The 11,790-nt window shown below is 38.7% G+C and overlaps 1 protein-coding gene across 1 annotated transcript in view; it reads right to left on the bottom strand.

The window, feature by feature from the left end:
* Positions 1-273: 273 nt before the first annotated feature.
* The window catches only part of LOC134750569 (ABC transporter G family member 23-like), an 80,759-nt gene continuing 69,242 nt past the window's right edge, over positions 274-11,790 (bottom strand). The window contains exons 6-16 of the mRNA XM_063685777.1: positions 10,135-10,273; positions 9,483-9,592; positions 9,034-9,137; positions 8,601-8,722; positions 7,723-7,847; positions 7,132-7,306; positions 6,341-6,444; positions 4,271-4,353; positions 3,213-3,366; positions 1,411-1,609; positions 274-560 (exon numbers count right to left, since the gene is read on the bottom strand). Coding sequence (XP_063541847.1) covers positions 346-560; positions 1,411-1,609; positions 3,213-3,366; positions 4,271-4,353; positions 6,341-6,444; positions 7,132-7,306; positions 7,723-7,847; positions 8,601-8,722; positions 9,034-9,137; positions 9,483-9,592; positions 10,135-10,273 — 1,530 coding nt within the window. The 3' untranslated portion in view covers positions 274-345. The remainder of the gene's footprint in view (positions 561-1,410; positions 1,610-3,212; positions 3,367-4,270; positions 4,354-6,340; positions 6,445-7,131; positions 7,307-7,722; positions 7,848-8,600; positions 8,723-9,033; positions 9,138-9,482; positions 9,593-10,134; positions 10,274-11,790) is intronic.

Here is an 11,790-nt window from a genome sequence, read left to right as displayed (position 1 = left end):
ATTTTTTAATAAAACACAATTTCAAAATAGGTTAGTACAGTCTGGAAAAAAAGAGTAGACAAGGTGACGAGAAACCCGGTATATACGGAGGTATCCAAAATGGTGGAGCCCTTTTTCATGATTTTATATTTTTATTGTTAAATATTCACATTATCACTGATAATTCCCATCTAATTACACAAGAAATTACGACTTTGTATACTTCAGCCTTAAGAAACACAGGGCCAGAATAATGACAATCATAACTATGTATGAGGAAACCTACGGAGGTTCCAAGATGGTGGCGCCCATTTCCATGATGTCACATTGAGGCAACTATTATGTTCAACTTTTAACACAAGTAATTTACGTTTTCTTATACTTCAGCCTTAAGAAACACAGGCCCAGAGTAATGACAATCCAGGCCACAGTAACGAGGAAACCGGTATACACGGAGGTATCTAAGATGGTGGCGCCCTTTTCCATGATATCACGGAGGGACTTCGAGGGGATGGTGAAGGGGAGGCACAGGGCGATGTATTGGAGGTACTTTTCCATGCCTTCCAAAGGCCAGACGATTCCTGCAAGGAAATATTTTAATTTAATAAAGTAGAATAATTTAATAAAATAACTATAAGCTAAATAGAACAGATGCAAGACAACAATTTAGAGTGTGCTTTCAGGATAATTATATTCTTAAGTATGTCTCCGTCCTATTTAATTAAATTTTGAGATCGAATAAGATCAACCGGGTGGATCACCTAGTGTTAGTTTTCTCAAGTGTTATTTGTCCACTAAAATCACCAACGAGATCGTGTATCACCCATAAGAGGGTTTCTTCTATAGGTACTCTGCCTGACCTCTGGGTGATCCACGAATGTGATCTAAAGGGGCCCACTGACTATCAGTCCGCCGGACGATATCGGCCTGTCAGTTAGAACAAAAATTTGACAGTTCCGAACAACTGACAGGCCGATATCGTCCGGCGGACTGATAGTCAGTGGGCCCCTTTAGGGGATATATTGAATATCACGATTTAAATTGATTTCTGTCTCGTGTGTTATTAAGAAAAAGGAAATATAAATAACGAGAGAGCACACAGGCAGCCACAGGCCAGCAAAGTATGTCTAGTAGGCAATCCTTAGCCCGTGTAGCCAAGTATTATTTCTATGGCGTTAAAACTTACCGCACAGCAATATCATGGGGTAGAAGCTCCCAGTGGCGATGAAAATGGACATGGTGTAGCTGGAGCAGCACACAGAGAGCAGGAACCCATAGAACATTCCACTGAGGCCTTGGAGGAACAGCAGGCAGCCACAGGCGAGAGGAGAACCTCTGGTACCCACCAGACGTAGATACGTAGGCTATGGATTACCCAATCCATAGTCTACGTATCCCAGTAGCATCATCTCTATGGGCTCGAAAACATACCGCATAGCAGGATCATGGGGTAGAAGCTCCCAGTTGCAATAAAGAAGGACATGGTGTAGCTGGAGCAGCACACAGAGAGCAGGAACCCGTAGCACATTCCACTGAGGCCTTGGAGGAACAGTAGGCAGCCACAGGCGAGCAGAGAACCTCTGGTGGGTAGTCCATAGCCCACGTAGCCGAGCAGCATCATCTCGATGGTCTGAAAGAAATATAAATTTAAATTTTAGGAGCACTGTCGGAACATTCGAGATTCATGAATATTTAGTAAAAAACCGCGTATACCAAGCTATAGCTGGGATTAATTCGCTAGTTTTTATAACCCACTTATAACCTAATAAACTCGACGTTCTATAGATTTATGCCTCCTGCGTAGTGTTGTTAAAAGACTAGTCTTTAAGACTTTTGAACCTTAACGACTCGCGAACCTTTAAGGCTCAAGCTTTGAAAGCTAGAGCGTTAAAGGTTTGCTCACAAAGCGGTTTAGAACCTTAACGACTCAAACTTTTTATGACTGGTCAAAATGAAGTCTTTAAGACTCGGGCCTCATAGGGAACTCTAGCTTTTTAACTTAAGCTCAAGCTCCCGAACCTTAAAAGCTTGTGTCAAGCTTAGAGCTCATACGTTGAGCTCTCTTTGCAGAAATTATTTTTGTGTAGAGAATTTACGAATATTATAATATACCTATCTATATCGGAAGAGTAACTTAACATCAGTTAACGCATTTACTGCCTGCAACGTATACAGGGTGGACCATTTAGAACCGTGATTCCGTTGCGTTGCGTACATCCAGATACATTTTCTATGAAACTATATTTTAAAATTTTCCCGTTCCGTTCCGTCCTATATGAGTGAGTGATAAGAAATAAAAATAAAAGTATTTAAAAAAATATTTATTACTCGGACTGACAGACAGACGAACGGACAGATATGTCCATAGTTGACTATACGGAACTCTAAAAACGCGTTGTCATAATTATCTTTTTCTGTTTTTCCCTATTTCACAAAAACGTATTAAATTTCACCCTACCCTATAGCATAGGTTGATCTTATTTGTTAAAGGCCTTTACTTTTTGCTCCAAACCTTTATTACTGCTAAAAACCTTACAGACTTAAACCTTCAAAGCTTAGGAGGCTTTAAAGCTTGAGGCCAAAAGGCTCGAGGTTTCTTTGCTCGTAAGCAGCAACACAAACTCTTTGTTCGAGTCGTTAAGGTTCCGAGGCTTTAAGGTTCGAGGCTTCAAGGCTCAGCAGTGGCGACTCAAGTCTTGTAGTTTATGCCTCAAAGCTTAAATCCACAACACTACTCCTGCGCCTATTAGGCCAGGCAACGAATGCTCAGAAAAAAATATAGAGGAAAATGCTTGGAACACAATTTTTGACTTCGTAACTTTGGACTAGTTAGGTGAACATATCAAAAGTCCCCAGCCATAGCCGTTGAGCCGGGGGGAGAGGGGAGTTTGAAGGTCCTATTTTTCGGTTTTTCGATTATATCTCGGAAACTATGCGTCTTAGTGACATGGCCACTTATACAAAATGAAAGTTGATTAAATTTGTTATAAGTTATATTTAGTCATGTTTTTCGATATCTTGTATAGTTTTTGAGATATCCGTGCTTAAAAGTTTATTTAGGGCTCTTAATTTTATCATGATATCTACATCAGTGAAGCTGTTAGGCCGTGTTTGGTATCGTTTTTGTATAAATCGGGGATGCGTCATTCATTTATGGTATCACATTGACACCATTCCGAAGTAAAAACATATAAACTTTAAACAAATACCTATTTGGATTGATAAAAAATTACCTGTACTAAAATAACGGTGGCCTGTATCCCGATATGCACATGCAGCATCTCTTTTGGCTGTACCCCGGCAACAGCACTCCGCTCCCACACACCTTCCAAACGGTCGCCGATCATCAGGGTCGAGGTTACTACCGCCGCCAAGAAGAAGATTATGCTGGAATAAAGTATTGAAGGAAGAAATTAGATTTTTTTGCATAAAATATATGGAGTCTTTAAGAGTCCCCGTAGTTCCGCTCTCATTTTAAAACTTACGTGTTGGATTGTAATGTAACTTTGCACATACAATGACATGAGGTATATCTAGGTGTGAAATTAGTTTATATAGCTCCAGTTTATAAAACAAACGAAATATAGCAAAAACAAGTTTTGCATGAAAAACTTAAATTCGCTTAATTTTTAATTATGGTATCTGAAGCTACATAAACTAATTACAGACATTGATATACCTTATCCTATTGTAACTACAAACTTTCAGAGCAATCTAGCTAGTTGTTTTATAGTGAGAGCGAGAACCGAGCTTGCCGGAGACCCTTTATGAATCGAATTTTCGAAAATTTAATGATTAGATCATTCAAATCATTAAATTTTAAGAAGAAATAAAAGGTGCCTTCACAAGTCGTCAAATTTTTGTTTACCTTACCTTTATTTAAGTTTCAATAAGTATCATTAAGTTTTGGCTTGATGATATCGCCTTGATAAGTAGTTTAGATGTATGGTATGGCTTAAGTAAAGTTGAAAAAGAACTTCTATAAGTCTTTCTATGATCGTTTTTATTTTAGACATGGACAAACCACCTTGTTACTCAATATACAGGGTGAAATTTTAACCACCGTTCATACTCTGCGTAGTGGCTTTATAGGTCATACCGAGCAACTTTTATTATGGGACCAATGCCGAAATCGCGAAAAAATTTTTGGCTGCTCCATTGAAATCAGCGGCATCATATCAGCCGGAATGTATGAAACAGCTTAAATTTTTTTTTTGCGATTTCGGCCTTAGTCACTATATGTAGAGTATAAACGGTGGTTAAAATTTCACCCTGTATATGATCTACTCACGTGATCATAATGCCCGGTGCCATGTAAGCTACGAACTGTCCGTTCATCTTCCCATAGATGGGCTCGTTGAAGTGCACTGGAATCTGATAAATACATGTCTCACGTATCGTAATTTTACAAAACAGAAATTGATAATGATTTAAAATACCAATAATCAAAAACCGGAAAAGTGCGAGTCGGACTCGACCACCGACGGTTCCGTACTTTTTACAAGACTCCCAAAAAAGAGATGTTTTCAGCGTTCATGTTTGTATGTATATATGTATGTGAGTTTCTTTCTAGTATTTGTTGTTATAGCGGCAACAAAAATATATCACCTGTGAAAATTTTAACTGTCTAGCTATCATGGTTCATGAGATACAGCCTGCTAACAGACAGACTGACGGACAGACAGACGGACGGAGGAGTCTTAATTAATAGGGTCCCGTTTTTAACCTTTGGGTACGAAACCTTAAAAATATCAAAACGGATGCCATTTTGAACTGAAAACATGCTGGTTTAGGCGGACTTCACATTGGGTGTGTAAATGTAAAGGGGCCCACTGACTATCAGTCCGCCGGACGATATCGGCCTGTCGGTTGTTCAGAACTGTCAATTTTTTGTTCTAACTGACAGACCGATATCGTCCGGCGGACTGATAGTCAGTGGGCCCCTTTAAGCATGCCGATCAGTTGTCCGAGGACATTGCTATGTACGTGCATCTGCATAGCGCACCAATGATGTAGCGATAGCGATACTGATGTTGGACTAATTCTTTTACAACAATCCAAGAAAGAGCCTAAAATAATCAGATCATTTGTCAGATGGAAGGAAAATATTGGTCTATTGGGAGAACTGGATAAGACCAACCGGTCAATTCGAACAACGTGATAATTACTAGATACTAGAACAATACGAGATCTAATAGATACGTTATATTAAATCATTTTACGGTTTAGACTCACTTGTTTTAGTCACTGTTGTGTCGCTACAAGTGTTAGGTGACCCAAACCCAAACACACCACTGTGCCCGCCTACAACGATAGCGCAAGACGTCCCCCAACCGGCTTTCTCGGCGCGCGGCAGCGGCAGTACGCAATACACGGTCGTCGTGAACGCTGCTCGCACTATTAGTGCTTGAGAAAGGAAACCTAGGCTCTCCGAAACATGTCGCGCGAGTGACTAAAACAAGTGAGTCTAAACCGTAAAATGATTTAATGTTAGTATGTCTCACAACAGTTTAAATTCAATTAGATACGTTATAGTTTAGTTTTCGATTCGAGGAACCAATTGTCATTGCACGCTACAATTATTGTGACGGTTTGGGATGTCCATTGGATGTCTAAGTTTTAAATAAAGAGAATCTTAAAGAGATCGTTCAAGAGGACATTCGGATTTGCGGAAATGTCTAATTTGACATGACTTTCTTAAATATCTCGTTATCGTTTCTGTTTCATATCTAGTGGATATCTAGTTGATATCTAGATCATTGTTCGAATTGGCCCGTAAGGCATGTTTAAGTTCATTGTGATATGCTTAAGGTCTTAGTTCAGATTTAATACACATGCTATTGTAGTATGGAGGATTTAGGAGGTGCATTATTTTCAAGGAATGTATTTTAGTTATACCTAGCCTAATCAAGGAATGTTGGTATTGGTAACTTATTTCTGCGTTAGTAGGTACCCAGTAATAACATATACTAATTTATGCCTACATGCTAAGGGCTATATATGATATTTTTATTGTGTCTTCAAAAAACATAAAGACTGATATGTACAAATTTATAAATATGCCTGAAATCAAAGCATTTATTCTAGTTTCGTTACCTTAGTGAAGTATTGGTACAATCATGTGATACGATATACGATACAGGGTGCTTGCTGAAACTTTACATAAATAAATATAAACAATATATAATTATATGCATACATGAATTTTGAAATTGCTGGATGAAGCTGCATGTTTCAGTCATGATAGAAAATTTGGGTTACAGCCAATCGCAAGCGTGTGATTGGTTGAGACTAGATATTTAAATGCGCTGTGTGACGTGTGACAAATATACATAAAATTTGCTATCGTCTGGATACGAACCTGTACCAGTCGTTCGGGTCTGCCGCAGGCTGTCATCGCCCGTTTCGTGAAACCTTCGTACGCTTTGTGGAACTTTAGTTTCATGAAATTGGAGATTTGGTGATCTGCAAATGAGAAATTATTTATTTTATTATTTATGGAAATGTCAAATAGTTTAAAAAGCCCTGATAAAAGACCACAAACTATGTACGAACAAGTACAGTGCATCACAAAATGGACCCAACTCAGCATCATCACAGGTCTTTGCGTCTATTGCAGATGATTTATGCATTGCTGTTTCGACAACGGGTTTGGTGACAGTGGAGACCGATGCGTGAGCGGAACGACCTCAGCATAATGGTAATCGGAAATTGAAGGCATATTTCTCTTTTACTCCCATTTAGGCGTAATTAGAGTGATAGAGAAAGTTGCTCGAAATGTACGAACTTTACGATTTTCGCGGTTATAGCCAAAGGGGTTAATTCGGTGATACACTATGAATATTCTATTTATTTATATCTCTTGTCTAAGCAATGTGATTCAGATCTTGGGCTACATTTCTACTTAGCAAGAGCCATATTCATCTGTCTTTTAATTGCTAGTACTCGCACATAATTCTTTGTTAAGTTCTACCCAATCAAGTACTAGGGCATTTAGTTCTACTAATTCATTTTTGGATATTTTAATTGTAACTTAAGTGCGTCGTGCAACTCGCCTTATATAAACTAAATTAGTATTATCATTCTTACTAGTTTTTGTTTCATTCTCTGAATCCAAATCAAAATCGCTAAGAAACCTATTGATAAACTTACTGGTCATATCAAGCCACACGCCGACTGTGCTCTCATCCACGATATCATCAGGCACGTCACCCTCACGGAACCGTTCGCCCAGAGCCTCACTGAAGTTCCGTGGAATGTACACGGCTCCGTACAGCTTGCCGTTTGTTACCTCTGTTTTGGCATCTTCTACTGTGTCGAATGGTATCTGAAATGTCATTTCAAATTCAAAAGGGATTGGGTTTCAAATTCAAGCTTGATATTGACTAGGATTTTTAAGATTTACCAAACCTCTGTTTCTATTACTTATTTCTAGTGATAATTGAATTGTTACTCATACATGGGCTATCATAACTCAACTGTACAGGTTTTGCGTCGAAAAGCGAGATGTCATGAAATGTATTCCATATAAAATATCTACTGTTATTCTCGTGTCGTCATGAATGAACAACGAGGAAATTATTTAATTCTGGTTGCACGCCCTTTCCGTTTGTGAACTTACAAGTAGGTATCACTTAGGTAGCTTGTAGTTTATATGTATATGTGCATATCAACCATAAAGCTTAGTAGTCACAAATTCACAGCACGTTACAAGTAAAATATATCCTTATAAAGCTTGATTACCTCATAAACTTTGTGTTTAGCCATTTCTTCAATTAACCAACAACTTAGCATATATTGCGAGCAAGTGTCATTGTCGTATCGTACGATTGGCTGTAGACTGTTGTTTTGGCAAATACTTAGACCATCTGAAAATATATATAACACACATTTGAAATATCTTTTTACCACACCAACTGGTAAAGGCTCTCTTGATTGTCCAAAAACTGTTGAGAAAGTTGTATTTTATCCACATGTGCGGCAAAGTAATCTGATGCAAATTTTGAGTTGTTTCCTTATGTTGGCTGGTAGAATTGACTTTTAAATGATGATTTTGAATGAAAAATATTTAATAAAGAACATTTGATTTTGTTTGATATTTTACAGTTAGTATTTTCGTCGCGTTGGTGTGGTGAATTTTGTGATTCATTCGGTAGCTCGTGCTTTGAAACCCTCGCAACGCTCAAGATTTAATTTTTCGAACCACTCGCTACGCTCGTGGTTCAATTTTGGTACCTTTCGCGCTCGGGTGTCAATATTAGCACGAGCGGTTAAACAACAACTTTGCCCCCTTGTAAAACAATTAACTATTAAAGATTTAGATTAAAACGCAATAACATTTTTCCTAAAAAAATGTCTCTATTGACTTTCAGCTTGACTAAATTTTGTAAAGCTTTCGAATGGGTTAATTATACCCATTATACATTAAAATAGTAGCACTGATCATTTCATTTGGATTGTATTGTGGACATGTATTGTGATTATTGATTAAGGAACTCACAGAAGTATATTTTTTTTTAAATACATGGTATATTTTTATGTAATAAATTAAAGAGTTGCACAAGGTACTCTTATAAGACCAGCAATCTTCCTTTGATATTTCCCTATAAGCAGGGACTTACATGGTGATAACCGTGCTTCGTCGTTGACTACGGCGACGTGCAGGTCACGCGGGTCGTGTCCTACAGCCGAGAAGAAAGCTACCACTTGGATGATCGGGAATAGAACCGAGAATATCAGCCCGCTGAAAACATAAAGTGTGTGTTTTGAATATTTTATAGAACTATTTTTTCGTTTTGATATTCAAATAGTCTGTCCGGGGGCCGACAATACTTTTGTTGTAAGAAACAAGAAGAACCAAAAAAGATAACTGACAAACCATTTGGTTTCTGCTTTAAACTGATCGTTAAGGCACACGTTTGGCAGCAAGCAATAACTTTAAGTTATGCTTATTGAAGTAAGAATTTTTTTATACGATGAAACGATGAAATCTTAGAAGGCTAATTAAACGTAATTAATAAAACACACAATCAGAAAAGAAACAAAATGTCTCACCCAGGATGCCTGGAGAATTGTTGGAGGCTCTTGATGAAGACGGCTTTATACCGCCCCCGCGACTTACCGCTACAGTCTTTGGCTTTCTCTTTTTTGGTTAATACCTGAAATTGAATAAAATAAAGCTTGAAGTTAATTAATTTTTTATTAGCAATAAGGGGCAAAATTCGTATGGTCTTTAATATTGTAGAAGAAATACGAAGTGTGTCTTGCCTCAAATTGAGTTTCTTATTATTGTGTTAATTACATATATGAAGACAGCAGAAATTGAACCAGAACAGTGAATCCATTGGTATGTCATGGAACAGATCTATGCTCCGAAGTTGACTGGCATAACATAGGCTGATAGAAGAGAGCGAAAAGTCGACTGTCATTGTTGTGCCATAGAACAGTCATATACCCGTATATCCAAAGCTGATAATAATGATGAAGTAATTATATGAACTTACATCAGTGCTGCTGGTGACTACACTAAAGTCTTCCCGGGAATCGAACTGTCCCCGGCTCTCCACGGCGTTCACCACGCTGTCCGGGATCACGTCTGGAGACGTCGTCAGAGCTGAAATAAAGAAAAATATTGTTAAGTAACATCTGTCAACTCTGCAAATCAGGCATTCTTACAGCATATAACATGAAGATTAAAGTAACGTAAAAACGACTTCCTATGACATCGGTTCCAAGGAGGAGGGCCGAGATCAGTCAGATATTGAGTCTAGCAAACGTCTATAAAATTAATTAGACTACAATACATGAAAACAAGTACAAATATAGTAGTAGTAATAAGCTAACTCTAGAAAGAGTGGTCTCGTTAGTCTATTTTAGTAGCACAACGAACCTTCTGCACAAATTCTGTAAAGTAAACGTTCTGGTTAGATTTTTTGGAGTGCACAAGTTTTTTTTTAGGTTAGCAGAACCCTGGAGTTCCAACCGTCCATAAACTATGGTAACAGCTTATCAGCAATAGAAATGTAAGCTATTGATTGGTACTACTCGGAGCTAGATCTGATGGCTGCAATAGACGGTTGTCAGCACCCTATTGGGCATCCCGTGTAAAATAAGGATCTTTGGTACGAAAAGAAGAAGAATTTAATTGGTACTTACTAGATCTCCTGGGCGACAGCTCATGATGCCTCATGGCAAGCTGTAGGAACGCTTCTTCCAGGTTATTGCAGTCTAACTTGCGCATGAGTTCTTCGGGAGATTCTTCTGCTAATAACTGGCCATCTCTGAGCAGACCGATCTGTTGGAATGAAAATTAATAGATAAAAAACAAAACTACTTACAATTTTTGAAATAAAAGGAAAATACACCACTTTTAGGACACTCGCAGTTTTGGCGGTTTAATTGCACTACCAACTGAGTTACCGAAACTTACCCGATTGGAGCGTATTTATTATTATTATTTGTATCTCGTATAAACTCACGGGTATATACATCCCGGTCATTTGATAGGCGTGCGTGGGGATACAGATCCAACACGTAGAGGCCCTTTGGAGAAGTTTGCTGTTATGTTATACACCTGCTAGAACCCATTCACGGGTACAAATAGATACCCGTAAATCGGTCCCAACAGGCGTAGGGGCTATTATAAACACAGTGGAAAAGAGTGCCGGTTATGGTGTTGAAGTTTGGCTAGTCAAAAGATTGGGCTATTGCTGAGAGGTCCGGACACCTGCCATAACAATGTCTCTACACGTTATCGAGGCAGGTGGTGACTCGCCGCCGACTAGATGGGCCCCTGAAACTGCCGTCGTGAAGACGACCAGGAGCAACACCGGTGTGAGCGGCTCAGGGGTGTCGAGAGGTGTGCGCCGCTTTCTACCCAGTGGCTGTTACCAGCCACTGTGCCAACTCGCGTCTTATGCATCTTTCACTTCCACCCCTGGAGCATATAGCTCTAGCGACTCCTCTCTGGACGGCCAATGAAGGCAAGCCAGAGCTGAGAGTCCTGCAGGTCCCCTTGGGGTCCACTCCGACCGATGAAGACACGCCGGAGACGGAGACCCTGACCGACTCTCGGGAGCACTCGGGTCCGTGGGGTCGTTACTCCCCAACAGCTCGCCACAAGCTGCCCTGCGGGCTTATTATTATTATTATTATTTGTAATGCCGGCAGGCAGTTTAAACAACTGATAATGCCTGTATCCAGAGTCATAAACCGAGTTCTCAGTGTTGAGTAGAATTTGCTTTGTGCTTATCTAATTTATTCTTAAACTCATTGACACTTTGGGCCGCTACTACAGTTCCTCTGGGAGTTTGTTCCAAGCCATTTCCGTCATATTATACTCATATACCTACTTTAATCTAGTAAGTATATATTTACCTTTAGAAATTTTAATTTAATTTTAATTTTGATCTCAATTTATATTTTAACTGCAATTCTAATTTTATTTTGACATGTAAATCGTCTTTATGAATAAATGAGTATGAGTAAGGGCAAAAAAAGCTTAAATATTGTCTGTAATTAACCAATACAATTGACCATGAATTCATTATATTCTTTCCTACCTATTGTTATTGCTAATTCCTAGTATGGTGATCCTTAATAGATAATAAAACTAAAATTGTATTGTCTTCGGTTACCGCGATAGTTACTCATGAAATAAAACTATGAAAACGGATTATATTATTATTAAATCTTCTCGGGTCCGTGGTGTAGGGTTGGAGCCGGCATAGTTTTTATCGCGTATATATATATATCTTTACTTGAAAAATAATTATAGTGTATAACTAGCCTTAAAGTTTGTAGTCTATGATT

Source organism: Cydia strobilella, chromosome 20 (genome assembly GCF_947568885.1).
Source record: "Cydia strobilella chromosome 20, ilCydStro3.1, whole genome shotgun sequence".
Lineage (NCBI taxonomy): Eukaryota > Metazoa > Arthropoda > Insecta > Lepidoptera > Tortricidae > Cydia > Cydia strobilella.
The sequence above is the reverse complement of the archived record's forward strand: the minus strand, read 5'-3'. Positions and strand labels throughout refer to the sequence as shown.